General features: G+C 41.5%; 1 protein-coding gene across 12 annotated transcripts in view; it reads left to right on the forward strand.

Annotated features, from left to right (window-relative positions):
- ARHGAP24 (Rho GTPase activating protein 24) overlaps positions 1 to 19,755 on the forward strand; it is a 213,157-nt gene that overhangs the window by 165,673 nt on the left and 27,729 nt on the right. For 11 of the 12 annotated variants that reach the window (XM_065061793.1, XM_021289270.2, XM_065061794.1 and 8 more), the window contains one exon: positions 15,259 to 15,381. In XM_065061793.1, coding sequence (XP_064917865.1) covers positions 15,259 to 15,381 — 123 coding nt within the window. Of the gene's footprint in view, positions 1 to 15,258; positions 15,382 to 15,435; positions 19,727 to 19,755 lie in introns of those variants that run through there. The other variant, XM_005498508.3, reaches the window with a different exon arrangement.

Raw genomic sequence — 19,755 nt, forward strand, 5'->3', positions numbered from 1 at the left:
CCCCAGGTTCCAGTATAGGTTGGGAAATTACGTATTAGAGAACAGTGTAGGGGAAAGGGACCTGGGGGTCCTGGTGGACAACAGGATGACCATGAGCCAGCACTGTGCCCTTGTGGCCAGGAAGGCCAATGGCATCCTGGGGTGTATTAGAAGGGGGGTGGTTAGTAGATCGAGAGAGGTTCTCCTTCCCCTCTACTCCGCCCTGGTGAGACCTCATCTGGAATATTGTGTCCAGTTCTGGGCCCCTCAGTTCCAGAAGGACAGGGAACTGCTGGAGAGAGTCCAGCGTAGGGCAACAAAGATGATTAAGGGAGTGGAGCATCTCCCTTATGAAGAAAGGCTGATGGAGCTGGGTCTCTTTAGTTTGGAGAAGAGGAGGCTAAGGGGGGAACCTTATTAATGTCTGTAAGTATATAAAAGGTGAGTGCCATGAGGATGGAGCCAGGCTCTTCTTGGTCGCAAACAATGATAGGACAAGGGGTAATGGGATCAAGCTGGAACACAAGAGGTTCCACTTAAATTTGAGAAGAAACTTCTTCTCAGTAAGGGTATCAGAACACTGGAACAGGCTGCCCAGGGGGGTTGTGGAGACTCCTTCCCTGGAGACATTCAAAACCCACCTGGACATCTTCCTGTGTGACCTCATCTAGGGGTTCCTGCTCCTGCAGGGGGATTGGTCTAGATGATCTTCTGAGGTCCCTTCCAATCCCAAACATACTGTGATACTGTGAATGTTTGTCATGCAGTGTCATGACTTCATATTATAAAGTCTTTCTTTCTTTCCTAGTAGGAAAAGCAAGTGTCCTAAATAGCCTTTTCTGCTTAATTACAGGTTATTTCCTTTGTACAGTTACTGGTATTTCTTAATAAGTAAATGGCTTGTAGATACTTCAAGGATATGTTTTCAACCACCATCCATTTAAGAAATGCTGATACTTCTGAGTCCTCACAGTCGTATACCTGTGCACATCTAGAAGTTGGTATGCAGTTCAGAACAGCCTAGGGACAGAGGTGCTGACATTGGTGTGTATAAATGGACCCTTAAAGCATGTGAGCACACACACCAGCATGTCTGTGAACTTGCAAAGAAAGCAATGCAAGCATGTGTGCATGAGCAGCTCAGAAGTGGTACAGACTGATTTGTCTCCCCCTAGAAAAGGCTCCAAAGATAGCTCATATGAATCACTCCCTGGCAGTTCTTCCTTGCCTTAAAAAGCGCGTACGGTGACTAGTTCAGATTTAATGATCTGGCTGCTTTCTTCAAGTGTATCAGAGGAGCACATCTGTGAGTTTTTCTCAGATGGAAGGAGGATTGGGGGACAAAACCACTGGTACTAGGAGCTGAAGCTCCATTGTCTTTTTATGGCCCTGAAAGTACTTAAACCTGTGAGTAGCCAAGCCTAAAATCTTTAAGCTTTCTCTGACTGGCCCAGTGAGGTACTCGTGAGAAGATCTAAGAAACAATAAATTAATCTCTTTTAAGTTAACATTATGTGTAACTGCAAAAATACCTGTTTACAATCCCCTGCCTTCTTGCCATGTCTGCCTGATAGAGGGCATTGATGTCTGCTCTTCCTTCATTCATAACAGCTGGCATCAGTCCTCAAGTGTTGTTTAATTTCTTGGGACAGAAGAATTCCTGGTACTTCTCCTAAGAAGGAGTAGACCTGTGAATAGCATTTCCCGTGTTGTGCATGTTGCTGCCAGTGTTTGAGTTTGTTATATGTGTCAGGGTTTCTGTGGATTTCCTCTTGTGTGGGAAGTTGAGCAAGTGTTAAGTGTAAAGGGGAGGATGTATATTAACCATCTCACATTTTTTCTGTAGTAGGAACCAAGTTAGCATTTAGTGCCACATAAATATCCTTTTAAAAGCAGTACTTCAGAACATACTGGGCTTCTCTGTACTTTGTTAGCCTACACTGCTAGAAAGGCCAAGTGATCTTAATCTGAAAAAGATGTCGTGTGGTATATAGGCTCCAGCTGTCACAGCAACAGTACAGAGCTACTCAAATTAGAAGTAAATTCACTCTAGGATTGTTCAGTGCTTACAAGTAAGAGGTGGAAATGTGGACCATATTATCAACATGTGGCTGTCTGTGGCATGTGCATAACAGGACAAAGCTGAAATGAGGTTTCTGCTTATTCTTAGCCTAGTGTGCTCTATTGCAAGGTGTGGAGGTTTCCAGAACAGTGAGCACTGTTTGTGCTCTGCAGATAACTGGTGTTTGGTGGCTCTTTTTTTCAAGGAAGCTGCACTTGAATGAGAAATTTCAGAGACATTTAAAGGAGTGGAGAGTTGAGCTGATAATTCATTAAGTGACATGCTTCTGTCTGACTTAATATTGAACTGATATCCCAAAATGGTGCTAAGAGGCACAATGTTCCTGGAGGTGGTTGATTCCAGAAGAGTTTTGTGTAACAAATTCCCAGCACTGATGACTAAAATCCCCTGCTGCTTTACATAAGCAAAATAATCTTATGCTGAGACATAACCATATGAGGTAATTGCCTTCTGCATATGTCAGTTAGCCCACATGTTTTATTGAATAACTTTTTTCATTTATTTTAGAAACTTTTTAAACAAGCGATCTAATCGTGTGTATGCATAATATATACTGGCACAGTTAGGTTATTCGCATGCTTTCAGTTTTATATCCATGCCACAAGGAGCTATTATCTGCGATCAAATCTGAAATCGGATATGAGTGGAAATAACTGGTTGCTCTGGAGAAATGAAGTATTTCTATGTTTGGGTGTAATTCAGTGCAGAGTGGAAAGCACCATGCTCTGAAGTTGTGAGAGGGTGATCAGTTCCTGCTAGAAAAGAGAAACTGCTTTTCTTGGAAGCTCTTGGAAACACAGTATCTTTTCTGCCTGTTATTTACAAAATATTTGTCTTTAAAATTAGAAGAAATACAACATATTCTGTGTTCTTTTGTTACCTGAGAATTAATAACAACAACATTGTCTGCTTGTCTGTGTCCAGCAGTGGCTGTTCATCATTGTATGAGACAGGATTTCAAAAACTGGCTCAAGTTATGGCTTAGCAACAGTTTCACTGTCACGGGATACTGGCTGGTTATCTCTTGATCAAAACTCTTCGTTTTGGCTGACCTCTTTATAAAAAATTGCACAACAATTTAGCTGTTTGACTTCAGCTTTGTACTGAGTTAAACAAGGTTAGACTGATAAAAGAGTGTCTGGATTTGTACCTGCTGAAGGCTCAGGATATTCCATATTCATGAGGAACAGAAAGCTTAATAAGTAGAAGCTGAGAGCTGAAGTGAGAATGTGCTTTGAATGTTGTTAGATTCTGAGGATGACACAGGTCTTGCATCTTGGTGTTCTGGTTTTATAGCTTAAAGTTCCCATGCCAACATATATAGGTAAGTCCTCCCAGTCCCTGGGTGAATTTACACTTGAGAACTTCCATTTGGGTATTGATCCTTCCATCCTTAAAATCATCAGAAGTTTTAATTTCCTTCTAGGTCAAGTGTCAGACAAATATGTGCTGAGTACCTTTCAAAATAATCCATTTCAAGTTGGGTCTTTGCAGTTCTGTGCGTTTCGTGATGTGAGGCTGAAAAGCAAAGAAGGCATTTGCTGGCACAGGGCAGCCATCTCTCCAGGAGCAACAGCTCCAGGATCTTGCTTTTTTGCTAAAACAGAGTCCTTGCAGTCAACTTAGAAAGCATCTTTCTACATTGCTGACTATGTCTAGACCAGCAAATGCAGGGATTTTTTTCCTCTCTCTCTTAGAAGAGATAAATATGTGTGTGCAGAGGCTTTCTCTGAAATAAAATTAGACATCAGCCAAATTTCCAGTAACATGGTGGTCATTTTGTGTGTCTAACTTGAGACACTTCAAAGAAGGTTCTTATTGTCAAATGACAGGAGTGCAGTAATTTATATGTAAGGTGTGTCATGTAGGACAGAAAAAATAAGTTTGGTATAATTATTTGTATTTCTTTTCTCTTAGAATAAATCCATTATGACAGGTAACTGTGAAATCATCCACTAAGTCTTGCACCACCGCTGATATTTGACATTGTGATCCTTACACCCCTTCCCAAATACACAAATATATTGATGCCCTCTTGGCAAGTCATATGAAAAGCCATATTTTGCCACAAATTGTCACTGTAAAGTAAAATAGTAAACAGGTTTTTAATAGTAAAACTGCAAGTAAACTAGTAATTTAATGGTGTGAGAACTATTAAATTTGAGAAGTAATCCGTAGACACTGCAGCAATATTCCAACAAATGGCAACCAGTGGGCAGATGAAGCAGTTAAATGTGGAGCCCCTTCTGTAATTCTGCCCTTCCCCATTTCTAACAAATACACATAAGTGTTTGAAAAAGGTTTCATTTTCATAGTGAAGCCTTTGTATTAAATACAACAGGTCTTCTTGGGGAACCGTGCAGTGCTGAGGATATTTGATATCTGATTGATGAATGCCTGTTTGCCTGGAGGTGGTCTGCATTCCTCCTTAAAATCACGTACCCTGTGGGTATGGCAGCCAGTGGCTGGGTAAAATGCTGTGCCTCAGAGCTGAGAACTGGCTGCAGCAATCTGCTTCTCTTCGTTATTGCAATTCAGATTTAGAAATGGCATAGCCTGCTATGAAAGTAGTAGAAATAAAGCAGTGAAATATTTGAGCATCAAAGGTCATTGAAAAAAATCACTTTCTTCTCTCTATGTTGTTTATTTCTGGGGGTCACAAGTGAGTTCTGCTGTCTCTAAGCATCCAAGCTATAGTTCAGAAAGTAAATCTCTCTTGTTTCTATCCTGAGGAAGCTATCAACCGATGTCAGAAAAATGGGAAGAAAACTCAGAAAGATGGACTCAGTCTACTTTCTTTGTCCAAAAAAAATAAGGCCTTGACAGCTGGATGTCCAAGTTTTAACTACAAAAGCCACAGTATGTTTTTAACAGTTTATGTAAGACTGTCTGCTTTATTTTTACTTTATTGAACTTATAATTTCAGAGGAAAGCTCTTTGTGCTTGAAGTTTTGGAAGCAGGGTATTGTGATGGCACTGTACCTCTAATGCAGACAAGTATGAGCTGCAATGATTTTTCTGTAACTGGAGCAGTATTGTGTATGTCTCCAATTCTAGTAGTAACGAAGGACATGGAGGGAGTAGATTTGTTAAAACCAATCTCTATTTTTTTGTTTATATTTTCTACATTTTGCTACCAAAAAGAAAGACCGTGGGCGATTCCTTGCAAGAGGCAAAGAGTGAGAAGCCTTTTTGAGAAGTGATGCTGAGTGTGTCTTTTGTGGATCCACTAAATTGTCTGCTAAGTGTAATAGTTTGTCAAGACCACGTAACATTATAATACGTGCTTTCTCAAAGTGTTTGCTAAGTTTCATGTTAGTGCCAAAGTGTGCGTTTGGGATATTTGCAATCAACTGCACTGACGCAATTTCTTTTCCATAAAGGTAAGAATTGCGTAGTGTAAATCTGACCTTTTTTTCCCCTGATCCATCTGCTTCTGTGAGGTCCTCACCAGCCTTCACTACACAGGCAGAAGTGATTTCATCCCAGTTAGCATGGCTGACAAAATCAAGTTAGAAAAATACTTTTTTACTATTGTGTGGTTTCACAGAACTTCAACATAAATGAGAAAGTAGAATCCTTAATAGATGCAGAAAATGTTACCAACTCTGAAAACAAATGAAAGTCACAACAATAGAACAGCCTACGTGACAGTTCAGACCGCAAGGATGCTGACAACATAGAGAAATTCTGGAAAGCTGAAAACTATCAAAAGCAGTGCAAAACAAGCCTCTCCCTTGCACATGGCTCTGATAAACTGGGAAGGCAGCAAGGTATGCTGCTGCTCAGGAGCTAGTGAAATGTAGAGCTGGCATGGGGTCCACTGGGCGTGATGGCCTTTTAATGCAACCTGGAGACAAAGTGTTCTGGGCAGCATCCCTCGAGCAGGGAGAGAGATGAGATATTTTGAGTGGGAATGGCTCTGGGGAAGGGGAAGATACAAAAATTAACTGTGCTGACACCAGCATCTTAGTGACTGGAAAGGGTTGGAGGAGGAACAAACTGTATGAATTAGGTACCACTTGGGATCTGTGTCTGAGCATGAGGAGGGTAACTGTGAAATCTGTTGGAAGTGTAGTGGAAGTTCAAGCTAAGAATAAAGGGCAGCAGAAGTAGGGAAGAGAGGAAGAGTGAGACATGCCTGAAAAGATTAAGTGCTCTGAAAAGATCTGGGCTTTTACATTGTACAGCAGAGGAACTGAATTCACTTCTCTCTCTTCCTCTTTAATGACATCATTGTAACATAATTATAACTGCTGATGAGCAAGCATCAGAGTCTTTTGCTCAGGCATTTAAGCAATAATCACTATGTTAGGAGAAAGACTTGTTAGCTGTGCAATACACAAAATGCTTAAATACAGCATGGATTTTACGCTTTCATTGTGCAAGACACTAAACTCTTCCAGGCAAATACGCTGCAGTTGTAGCCCTGCAGCACAGCAGTATGCTACCTGTACAGAGTATTCAGAGTGTTACACATGATGAATAAATTTCCTGAGCCTGATTTCAGGTATCCAACAGCATCTGGTTCTGAGCTTCATGCAAACATCTCTTGCTATTGAAAAAGCCCTGCTGTCTTCCAGGCTTACTGGCAGGTGGGAAAATTGTGATTGAGCACAGTTTACACAGGGAATGTACTTGTGCTAGCAATCTTTTGCCATTTAACACGTAAATTATGCTGCAGCCCTTTAGTTGAAAAACTAATATGCCTAAAAAGCAATTCACCTTTAGTGTAAAAATCTGCTGTTCAATGCAAAAGATCAGTTTGGATACTAGCAGCAGAAAATGGTATTTGTACTAAGTATTTTAAAAGCTGTATCTTCATTATTGACTTGTTTGCAGTTACTTTATTCTCCTTTTCAGGAAAACGTGTTAGTTGTTTGTGGAGAGAGAAATTAAAATGTGCACCTGCTGTGATTTGGTAGTAGAACAATGATGAGTTTGCTAACTCTGTATTTCAAAGCCAATGTTCTTGGTGATGGTGTTAGTCACTTAAAACGCATACGGGATGTATCTTCCAGCTGCCTCCGTCCTCTTCTCAGAAGACAGAGCAGCATTGAGCCAACAAGAATAGAGGAAATAAAAGGACAGCCTTGGGTAAAAGAATTGAAATTGTAATTTGTGTATCTTCTTCAACCCAGTGTTTACCTGTTATCCAAGGCTTTAGAGGTAATGCAACTGTATACTGGAACTCCAAATAACAAACTGGATCTCCTGCTTGCTCTGGTTTTAACAGAACAGCAGAGGGTATTTGCCAAGTTTTATGTAACACCTTTTGAAAATGTGTAGGAGTTAAATTCTGGTGGTAGCCACTTGTGTTGTAACATCCAGCCATAGAGATGGATTTATCTTTCTAAAGATCGGCAGAAAACCAGCCAACGTATTATTTCACCTAATATTGTTAAAACTTGTAAAATACATAAGAGTTTTCTCCTAATAGCTTTTTGATCTTTGAAATGTGGTTTGCCATATATTGCATAATAGGGCCAGTGAGAAGTTCCTTGTTTCAATTTTTGGTATGTCTCAATTGGATTTTATTTTCATGTGGAAGTGGAATGTTTCTGCTTTTTTTTCACCATCTCTTCTGGTGGGATACCAAGAAATGCTATAGTAATGACAATATGTTGATTTATTGCCTTAAGCTTTTTGTCTAGTAACAAGTTCCTGTGCTCAGTTTTATCACAGTCTTAAAAATATGAATCTTAAAATATCTGGAATCTTCAAATAACACGCTAGGATATATGATTGCCCACACCTCCTTGGTTTTAAGTGGTGGGTGTTTTTTTGTGGATCTGAATGAAATGCTAAGAGTCAATAGGTAGTATGTTCAATTGACTATTTGGGGAGCTCAGTGCAAGATGAAACAGTTGGGGCATTTTAGGATTTGATTGTTGGGTAGTCAGGGAGCCTGTAACTTCCCCAGTGTGGCCTTGCTTAGTGCTGGTTTTCTGTTTCCTTTGGTTCTTGTGATTTCCAATACTGATGACTCTGATAATGTCTCTTAAATAGAGACCTTTTCAGGGTGCTCTCTTTTTGTACTTCAAGTTCTTCTCCCCGTCTCCACCTTGATCTTAGCTTCCCTGGTTGGTTTTCAGCTTCACCAAGTCCAACAATCACATCTTCACTCCAAAGACATCTTTCCTCCTTCATGATATAGATAAGTTTTAGACAAACCGTGCCACGAAAGATAGACATTTTGTCAGAAAATACAACACTCTTGTGTATTTTCCATGGAGCAGGTCTCTGTTGATGAAAGCATACAGCATATATTCTGTAATGCCACTTAAGAAGTAATGCTAAAGCTTCTTTAAATAGAGTATTTGTCTCTGATAATTGTACAGTGTAGGTTGTTCTTTTTTACGTGAGCATTTGCGTGATCATGAAGAACTTTGTCCTCCAGACTACTTCAGTTTTGTGGTGAAGGAAAAAGGTGGCAGTGACTTGAACTTCAGCTGTATATTCCTATTTTCATCCTTGTACTAACAGCATGCTCTAAATTCTTGGTAGAGCTTTACATAGTCAGGAGAAGCAAGAGCCATACCTGGCATATGCAGAATAAAGCTTTTAAGAATTATTAAAAAAAAAAAACCAACCAAAAAAAGAAGACAACAACAACCACACTACATTTCCATGGCTCTTGTCTGTTGTTTGTTAATTCTGTGTTACGCCTGCATCATCAGAACTAGGTCCCCAGCTGATATGCAGAAATTCGTTGCCTCTTCTCTCCACCAGCACATCTGTAAGAACATACGCTTGGCTGCTTAGCAAGCAGAACACACAGTTCAAAAATGTTGCAAGTTTCAGGTAGCCTCGTCTCTTTCTGTTTTTTAAATCCATCACCTGAGATGCAGCAGTTGCTAAGCCTTCAACACAGATCCTTACCTGCTGTGAGGAAATGTTTCTCAGCAAATCCCAGAGCCAATAAGACAATAAAATCATGTTAAAATACAATGGCATCCTAGAGCTTTGCTCCTTCACTTTGCTTGTAAAATTTCAGCCTGTGTCCTGACCATGCTTTTTTCAGTTAGGTGTTTCCACTAGCCCAGGTGGCATGAAGATAAAATGTTTTAGCGCTCAAACCAGTCTAACAGTTTCAGGGCAGTTTGAAGTGCAAATTGTCCCGTATCAGCTCAATGCAGGAACCTGAATCCTTCTTAAAAGACAACTACGTGTGATTTCCATCAGCCTTGGGATGCACAGAGTTCATGAGCACAGGCACTGGCCAGTAGAAAAGTTCCTACGTTACATTAAAGTCTGTTGTGACTATAAAATTTAAGAGAAGTTAGATTTTTTTACTCACTTCAGGATAGGTAGATCCTGTATTTGCCAGTGTCAGTATATGGAAGGCAAAAATGCATAGATTTGATCTTTCAGTAGTTCATCAGTCAGACTTCTTGGCGGCAGCAATTAGTGTCGAGTTAATATCAAGGCTGGGTAATCATAATTTCTGTTTTGTCCTTAGGAAAACAAGGAGAATAAGATTGTTCATCTTGGTCTCTGATACTCTACTATCCTCTACAACTTGCAGACATAATTAGGATTAAAATTCTCAATACAAATACTGTAAAATGAAAGTTGTTAAAGGAAATGCAGATGGGTTTTTCCAGAGAAATAAGATTTCACTTAAAGTGCAGCCATTTGCAACATATGGGGAGATGTAAGAACACAAAGTGTGGTGGAAGAGAGTCACAAATTCTATTGTAATTATTGGTGTTTTGCTTGTGAGGAAATACTTACTGGAGTCCTGATAAGGAACTACAAATCACGTAGTCTTACCATGCATCTGAAGGGAGAAAAGCATCCTGTTTCATTGCACGCAGCTATGACACTTACTTCTACGTGGGGCTACGTTTGGAAGTTTTATACAAAACACAGATACGCACGTTTCTGAGTTGCAGCCTGGTCATCTGGAATATCAGTTGGATGAGATCAGCTCTTCTGCTGTAGAGGCTGGTACAGCCATGAGGCTTCGGCTGCTCCAGGGCTGTGTGGGAGGGTGGCCTTGGTCAGGGCATACGTGCACAAGTGGTGATGGACAGGAGTGGCTGGAAGAGGATTCCAGCCCATAGCTGTGCCAGTGAGAACTATTTAAAAAAACAAGCTACAAAAATGAAGAAAATGAAAGTGAAAGCAGAGTGAAATGGGAAAAAAACCAAAGGACTCCTCAGGCAAGTTTTTCAGAAATTGTCTGAATATTGGCTCTTAAATATTTTTGTAAGTTACGTGGCTTGATTTTATTTTTTTTTTTTTCCTGAGATGATGAGTAGCCAAAAATTCCTATTTGAATAGGATATGGAGGTGCATTCAGTGTATTCATCCAAAACACCAGAAGGCTAAAATTCTACAATTTAGCATTTTCCCAAGAAACTAGAAATTTAGAAGACAAGTATGTTGCATTCAACCAGGATGGTGTTTCTGAAGAAAACACGGGTTCTGTTACAATGCCTATCTGCCTTTGACCATCTTTTAGTTCCCAAGCTGAGAGCGAAGGGTTCAGAAATTGTGGCAAAGAGAAATGCACAAGGAAGCAGGGAACTATTTCACTTCAAAATTGGCCCCTACATTTCTTTTTTGTTAGAACGTGAATATCATTCTGAGGTTGGCCATGACATTCTCAGCTCAGAAAAATCAGATTAATCCCTACTTTTTGATGTTCCTCCTGGGAGAAAATTCTCTTTTAAGCAGATGGTATGAATTTAATCCCTTTGCATTCTCAAGAATGCTGGAACTACTGTTTGCAAGAAATTCAAGATGCTTTTAAAAGGACAAGCGAATCTTTCATTCAGAGTTCAGCCTGGGTACGTTCAGGTCAGAGAAAGGTTTTGGGTTAGACAGGATGAGACTACAAAGGAAAAAAAACCAACTTGCCCAACATGCCTCCCACTTTTGCCCACCCCCCCCACGCCTGCCCCCCATTTAATGCAAAATGTCTGTGTGTTCACATTTAATTGACAGATGATTAAAAGGAGAAGAGCTATAGAGTCTGGTGTTTCAGGAAACAGTCACCCTGAAGAATTCAGTCACTGCCTCTTTATGCTTTTCTGAGCGTGTGGTGCTGCAAGAGCAAGTGCAGGCTGTTCCCTTCTTTTCCCCTGCAGAGCAGATTCCTGCAGGAATTGGCCTTTCCATATTTTAATTGATTTTTTTTTTTTTTCTAGTTGCTGGCAGGAGTTCTTAAAATACCTTGCTTGTACCCAAGCGGCACTGGCGGGGTGCTCAGAACTGCACCCAGCATGGGGCTGAGCGCTCACCGGCTGTGCCCATCAGCCAGCCCAGCAGAATCTGTACGTACTGGTTACTGAGCGCCTGATGGAGGCGGGACGGGGCCTTGGGGAGCCTGTGCGTCATTCTGGGGGGACAGGAGGAGAAATCTGACCTGTTCACAGTGGAAGATCCATTGTGGCATTGTGCTGTTTCACTGCTTCTGCTCCAAATGGATATTATGAATAGATTTCTTTAATAAATAATGATTCATTTCTGATGCTGCCACAAAACAGATTAGAATCATATAATCATAGAATGTCTTGAGTTGAAAAGAACCCATATGGATTACTGAGTCCAGTTAGAGATCGGTTAAGGATGCAGGAAGAAAAATCTGTGATATTACATTGTAGTTTTGAGAATCAGAATACATGCAATTTCTTTTGGCGCAGTTATCAGAGGAAGGAAGAAATAGGATTACACATTAGTTGTGTCAGCAGCAACTTTTCATCTAGAATATAAAATAGTAGAAGAGTTTAGGTTGGAAGGGACCTTCAAAGCTCATCTAGTCCAACTCCCTGCTATCAGCAGGGACATCTTCAACCAGATCAGGTCTCTCAGAGCCCTGTCCAGCTTGGCCTGGGATGTCCCCAGGGATGGGGCATCCACCACCAATCTGGGCAACCTGGGCCAGTGTCCCACCACCCTCATTGTAAAAAATTTCTTCCTCGTGTCTAGCCTGAGTCTCCTATCCTTTGGTTTAAAACTATTGCCCCTTGTCCTATGTGCCAGAGTCAGCTTCTTTTTTCAGCTAGACTGGGTTCTGTTCCTTCCAGATCCTGTGACACCTGCAAAATAAGGAGAGGAAAAAATGGGGAAAAAAAGTTGAGTTTATATTCTAGCCCTTCAAGTTGGCCAGTCACGAGCCTCAGTCCACATGATGAGGCGTTATTCATACTTGGACTGCAAATGCAGGAAAGGCATAGTCTGCAGCTACACAACAGTACAGGTAAATCCATTGATTTGCACACCCACAGGAAAGGAATAAGGATGCATTCACATCTGTAATGGACTTCATGCTGAGCACCATTTTCATGTTGAGGTACTTAATGCCAGTATCTGTGGTATGAATAGATGTCTGATTTTTGGAGACTGCGATCTACTCATGGCTCATGATTATCATAACAAGAATATTATAAGTGGGGGTATGGAAGTAGACTGGAGATTGTAAACAGTGTCTTTTAGATGTGTCCTATGGACTTCCTGGAGATTCAGAAAAGTCCTTCTAAATCTGTTTTTGTTTATCTGATGCTGCTTATCTGAGATGGCTCCTTCCTGAATCCTGGTAATTTCTTCTTATCTGTTTCCCGGTCTTGTTAATTTTCTATTCCAAATATAGTCCAATTAAAAATTAACATTTGCGGTAAAACACAAATCCAACATGAGCTATTGTATCCTCAAAAATCTTTTAGTGAGGCTTCAGTCCTTGAATAGTAACTACATCAATACACAAGTAAAAGAACCCTGCAAAATCTGGTATTGTGGTGTGAAAGCAAGGAGTTGCATTACAAAGTAGACAGATATAGAATTGCTATAAAATTGTGAAGCTCCTTCTGTTAAGAAAGCTTTGTTTTCTTATCCCAAAAGAAAATGCAACCAATCTTTGTTTTCCTTCTCTGCAAAGTTAAACAGATTGTGTATTAGCTGAGTGGGTGTTTACCTAAATTAGTTGTTTAGAGTACTGTTCTGGAACCCCCTCTGTAAATTAACTAATTAGACATAAGGGATGAATCCAGTTTATCTGAAGAACACACTTCCATTTGGTACAACATGATGACTGAGTAAATTTAAATATGCAGGCTATGAAAAGAATATGGAGTGATCTGACAAAGACCTGAGAGGAGGGCCATCACTTGGCTATGGTTGCCATCTTTTTTGTTGTCTCTTTATTAAGAAAATCAGGTAAACTCTTGTTTTATTCCTGGATCTGATGTGTATTTTGTGTGAATGCATCTTTTTGTTCTTTGTGTACAGCACCTTGCAGGATTGTGGTCCATTAAAACAAAAAGCTACAGTACAATATGGTAGGGTTTTTTCAACTGCAAAAAGGGCACAACTATGTTGCGTGCTTTTTCTCTATACTTACAACTATTATATTTAGTAGCTGTGACAGTATATTGAGGCTTTCTGTTTATATCTTTATTTTTGAGTGTTTTCAGGGTGAGAACTCTAGATGATATGTAAAATATGGCATTTTCTATAGACTGTAGACATTGTCATGTCTCTTTGTGCCTGAGATCTGTCCTCATCTTGATCAAGATGGCTATGGAAAAGGTAGCAACAGGGAGCAAATTTGCAGCACCTGACTGTGTGCTTTCTGCTGGGCAGGGTTGATGTGAAGGGGTATTTGGGATGCCAGTGCTTCCCCCTCCCCATACCCTTATTCTCCATTTCTTGAAAGGTAAAAATGGCAGAACATAGCATAGAAGCAGGACTTACATTTTGTACCAGTTCTTAGGCTAGTCACTGAACATACTAAAAAAAAAAAAGTTATTTAGCTCCTGCTGATGCTTCTCTAGTGTTGGTGCTTAAAATATGTTCACCCTGCCTTGAACTGTGTCTTAGAAAAAGAAGTGGTATTCTTCATGCTTTTGAACTGTGTTATAGTCTGAAATGTGTTCTTCAGGTTGTTGGATTACTTCTTTGGAAGCCTTTTTGGGGAACACATGATACATGGATGGCTGTATTTTGACTGTAGAAAATGAGAGTCTCTCTACCTCAAAGTTCAAACTTTAGTTTGGAATAATGATGTAAAACTTGTTCTGAAATCTTCAGTAGAATCTGCCTATGTATGGAAAAATATGGCTTTTGTGTTCACCAAGTTTTAATTAAGTCTCTTTTACAGTTGTGTGTCCTAATTCGTGAAGTGTGGACTATACAAGTAGGTTCGTTCATAACGGTTGTGCCAGGAAGTCATGGTTGGATATTCTAGCCCTGGTGAGATTTCTGTTTAGAAATGTAGCTGTTCCAGTGCCCAGCACTAAGCATGGCACGCTTCAGAAGACCTCCCAGGGGCAGAGTTCTTGCTGTAATGAACAGAGAGATTTACTTCAAATACGACTAGAATCAAAAAAAGTGATGGAGGAAGCTGGAAAGAGATGAACACAGAACTCGGGGGATTTCTAGGTGCATGGGATTTGTGCGTGAAGCGTTCTTGTGTGCCCTTGGCTCAGGGAATGGGCTTCACAGCATCTGGTGCTGTTGTTCTGGAGGGTTTGCTCTTTCTGCGGTGGTGGAAGGGTGGTTTGAATCCCCCCACCTGCTCTTGCATTAACATCATACCTGTTAGGATGAAGGTGAAGCAGTACAAGAAGTGTGAAAACTGTGGAGCTGTGGCAAGCCGAGTTCTGATTTTGACAGTCCTGATATCAGCCCATTCTTAATAAATGGTAATAAGACAGTGTGTTCCTTCTTAATCTAATGCTCATCAGACCTATCCAAGGCAGCGAGTTGTACAGTGTCAGCTGCCTTCTCCTTAGAGATTCACAGCAACACTTGAGTGTATCAAATGTCATTGCTGCAAATCTGACACATTGTGTTCCGGAAAATAAAAAGAGAGTCGTCCCCGCTTGTTCAAAGCACACTTATCTCTCTGTGTTCATCCTCTCTGTTGTGGTACAGTAACTGCTGCACAACTTCCAGTGCGTATATCAAGTTACAGATTAGTGAGGGCCCTGTGGTTCTTGGAACAGCATAGGGCTGTTTTTGTTTACCGATGACATTTATCCTCTCATTTCCTTTTGGAAGCATGACAGCTCCTGGCTGTCTGATGAGGACTGTACTTACAGGACCTTCTTTTCATGCCACGTCTGACGGTAAACACTTCAGTGCATGGTATCTGTTTCTGCTTGTTATAGGGCTGCTATTTCTGCTTTCAGCAGTCGGTCTGGCAGGAAAGCAAAAGAGTTTCTAAGTGTGATTATGTTCTCTTGCAGGAGGAGACCGAGAGCGGATGACAGCTAATCATGAGACGTACCTTCTCATGGCGAGCACGCAGAATGACATGGAGGATTGGGTGAAATCCATTCGCAGGGTTATATGGGCACCATTTGGAGGAGGTGAGTCAGTGAGGGAACATGCAAGGCTCCCGGATATAGCAAGGCACATAAGGGTTCTTCTGCCATCTCCGTCACGGCCAGAGTTTTGGAGTGAAGAGAAAGAGAGAAGAATGGTCTAGATCTTTCCAAAAAAGTGGAGTAAGCCCTTTGTTTTCACTTGCAGCACGGGTATCAGGCATGTTCCCATGCAGGGGTCACAATTAAAAGGCTTTAAACTCTCTGGAGCCACTTCCCTTGATGAAGGTAGCATATGATAGCACATTACCAAGGTTAGGGGAGCTTTCGCAGAAAGTTGGCCTATGAAATAATCTTTCCTGCAGGGAGAAGTGTGGCAGTTCCTTTAGTCACCAGCTAAAGGACTGTCCATGTGTTTCATAAATGCCTGTTACAATAAGCTGTCAGTGATTTTTCTGCAAGTGATGGCTAAGACCAGCAATAGTATTACGTAAAGCTGTGCACTCCAATGTGAGCCTCAGAATAATAGCACTAGCATTACAGCATAGATTCTTTTCCTTTTGATTGGCATATCCAATAATTTCAGTAGTACTGGACCAAAATGTATTGTTGAATGTCTAGTCTTTTTAAAAAGCTCTCTTATGTTGAGTAGGTTGCAATTACTATCATTATTTTCATCATTGTTATTCTGGTGATAATTATCTATATTATTGTAATACAAATATGATTCAGATACTTGCATAAAATATTGGAACATTAATCAGGCTGCTCTTTGGACCTCTTAGATCTCTCAAGTTCAGTGACAGAAATATTTTTCCACTATGAAAGAACACCTGTAATACGTGAGCTGCGTTTTGGTCTAGTCTGCAAGTAGGCTGGAAAAGTAAGCCAGTTGGGATTGTGTGTGCTGTTTCGTGACTGAGGAGAGCAGTTGTCACTGGAAACCATGATTACCGACTGCAAATATCTTTTTTTCAACTGTCAGGTAGACCACAGGAGAGAGGATGGGAGGGACTGAAGGAAGCTGCTGTTTTGAACACACTTTTCTTGTCAGCCACAGGTTATGCTGTTCTTAGGAGCGTGTTTTGGCCTCGCTGCTGGGCTGCTCTGACGGGCTTGGGTCAGCTGGGGCTTGCCTGGCACCTCTGCAAACAACTGTCTTCTCTGTGGCTGCTCCTGGGGACATGTGCCCTGGAAAGATGGTGCTAAGCAGGCATCTCGCTGGGATCCACCCTATATGTTAAGGAGCTGGCAAAGTCCTGGATCTGGGCATGCAGGTCTTATAGGAGGATGCTTAAAAAAAGAAAAAAAAAAAAACACAACCAAACAAAACCACAACAAGAACAACAAAAAAACCCCAACACCACAAAGTGAAAGATTTCTCCTAAAAGATGCAATCTTCTGCAGGCATATTGAGTGTGTCTGGGAGAAGGGGAGGTAGGAGGAGCACAATCTTCTGCAGTTAGGCTAGGTAAGAAATCTGCTTGTTTATATAGCACAAAGATTGCCCATCCCCAGCTTTCTCTTTGTAAAGTAGGCCTCGTGTTGAGCTCCTTAGTGTTCTGTTCCTCCAGTCCCAGCATAAACTTCTGTGGAAATAATCAACTTGGGAGCATAACAGAAGTGGATTTTTCAAAGAGTATCTTTGTGGTTTTTTGCACTTGGCTTCCACCACCTCCATATCCTTCTGTGGCAAATAATGAAGAAAGGTAACTCTACAGTTCTGCAAGCGAAGTGTCTCTGTTTTACAGGCAGGGAGCTGAGATGAGGTGAAACTGCATTTCTATCCGAAGTCCATGCACAGAGCTATGAATAGAAATCAAATCTCCCAGGTACTGACCCTGTGCTTTCTTCACCAGCCCCTCATTTGCTTTTATAGGGCAAGAACTATTTCTGGTTTACAGCTGGGAATCCTTCCAGCCACCATGAAAATTCTCAGGACACCGTCATTGTTGTAGGAGTGTTTAATGCCCATTATTGAGGGAAGCACCTCGTTGAGGACTTTGCATGCTGATTTGAATAGAACAAGAGATGGGTGCAATCCTTGAATTACTATTTAAATTCATTTGTAGTTAAAACATTTATAAATATTTTTTCCCTATTGTATTTCTTCAGAAAATACACTGACTTCAGGGTTATTTGTATTGGGAAGCAAACAGTTAACTTCCTGGAAAATATGAGAATAGATGGAACATGATTTTGGGTTTAATGTTCACAGAGAAGATCTGACTGTGATAACCAGGCAAAAACAGTATCATGGGATGTGCCACCATTAAGAACTGTGTCTCTAGCATATCCCCTATTTTCTTAGCTACTTGTTACTTAAGTTGATATTCTGAGCTATCTTAACCAGTCTTAATGAGCCCTATTAACTGTTCTGTAATTATGTATGGCTGGACACACTCATATTTTTATTATCCTTTACTACAATGGATGTTGCTACAGCTGTTGCAACAGTCTGACCCTTCTAAAGAAGGGCACTTCTGGCTTAAGCTGTGTCAGAGCCTGCCTTTATGAGCTGTAGCCACTGGAGTTAAAAATCCTTTTCTCTATTACATCAGCTATAAACAAGACACAGAAAAGTTGCGGTCAGATGATGATACCTAACCAGTAACAAGTAATTACTTGAAACACAAAATTATTTCAGACAGGAAATTAATCAAAACACCAGTTTTATATTGGCTTCCTAAATTTCAGCAATAGATGGTAAACCACAATAGTCTGGTGTCATAGAAATCAAGGGCCACTTTGCGTAACTTATTTGAATTTTCTGGTTCCTTTAAGCATTGTAAGCAAGCTCTGTGTGTGTGTAAGCACACGTGTGCAATGGATGTACCTGACCCTTGGTGAGCCACTAATATTTAAAGTTTGTCTGGCAGTGGGAAAGGACTCCTGGTACCAGAGCAAGCAGCCCTGTAAATTATTAACCACATCATTAAACTGTTATTTGTTAACCTGTGCTAGAAAGAGAAGGCAGGAGGGGGGCAGATGAGAATCTGCTAAGGCGATCAGAAACAGCTTGTTTTTTGCACCAGAAGGTGACTGTGGAAAAAATTCTGAAAGGGAAAAGAAATGTAAATTAGCCAGGGCATGTAATGCCTGTTTGCACATGAAATTCCTTTCCTGATTAGATTAAAAAGGCACTGTTTTTACAGAGGGGAAAGGCCTGAGTTTTAATTGCAGAACTTGCAACTAGAGGGGATGGAGGAGGCGAGAAGAAGGAGGGTGAGCATTTTAGCAGGGGCAGGAGTGTAAGGTTTGGCACCTCTGGCGGAGCCACGCACAGCCTGTCTGCTGTTGGAGCTGCCACACACGACAGCCGCCTGAAGTCACCTCAAAGTCACCCGCAGGAGCAGACAAATCTGCGTCTCGGCGGCTCCCTCCTCTGCATTGCTTCTCTGCACCTGCTGCACGCAAGGGGCCAGCAGAGGCGGCAGCAGCAGCCGTGGTTGCCATTGCCAGGCGTGGGACTGGGAGGCAGCGAGCAAGCAGAGCATCCCCGCGTGGAGGCACGTACGTATTCCTCAGCAGCTCCCCGGGATCCTGCCGGCACGGACACGACGCTGCCGCATCTGACGCGCCTCTCCCACGAGAGCTGCTGGTAGTTTGAAGGCAATAAAGCAAGCGAGAAACCCAGGAGAACATCAGACAGGCGGCTGGGCTTATAAAAGGCCTTTTGAAAGGAATCCGTTATGGACAGAGAACCTTTTGGGTGAAGGGGCTGGTGTTTGTGCTCCTTGATCGCAGACACAAGGGGAGCCAGCAAGGAGTATCGATCGTATCCCGGAGGATTCTTTGGTGTCCTTTTCGGTATTGTTCTCCTCTTTCCCCTTGCACACCGCAAAGTGCTGACCTTTTCCTGTGGAACTGGAGTCTCTGCCGCTCCACCCCCATTCCAGCTGGAAGAGGTCTTTCTCCCCCTCTGTCTGTGCAAGCACTACTGTTTGAATGGAAGATATATCTCTTTGCTGAAACTCCTTTGTTGTGACATTGCATAATAGACAGTTGTCTTGCCGCAGGAAATAAAAGGAACGAAAGGAAATAGAGAGACGGAAGGAAATTGTTCCCCAAAGCAAAATTGAAGCAGGGAAGAGAACATTAAAATCACTTCAAGCCCTACCCAAGATCTAGAAGATCACAAATCTCCTACCTCCAGAGGATAATACACTGTTATAAGAACTCCTCAGCAGTCAGTAATGATGAGCAGTCGTGGTGTTTCATCTGGATGCAGCTGGTAAAGGAAAGCTTTGGAGGGACGTGGGGGCTCTGGCCTGTATGATGCCTGAAGACAGAAATGCTGGAGTCCGCAGCCCAGGTGCCTTAGCAGCAGCTCCTTTCATTCCTAAAACTACTTACAGGAGAATTAAGCGGTGTTTTAGTTTCCGTAAAGGTAGGTCTGTTCTGTTGCTGTGTTCTGCT

Source organism: Columba livia, chromosome 4 (genome assembly GCF_036013475.1).
Source record: "Columba livia isolate bColLiv1 breed racing homer chromosome 4, bColLiv1.pat.W.v2, whole genome shotgun sequence".
In the NCBI taxonomy this organism is placed as follows: Eukaryota; Metazoa; Chordata; class Aves; order Columbiformes; family Columbidae; genus Columba; species Columba livia.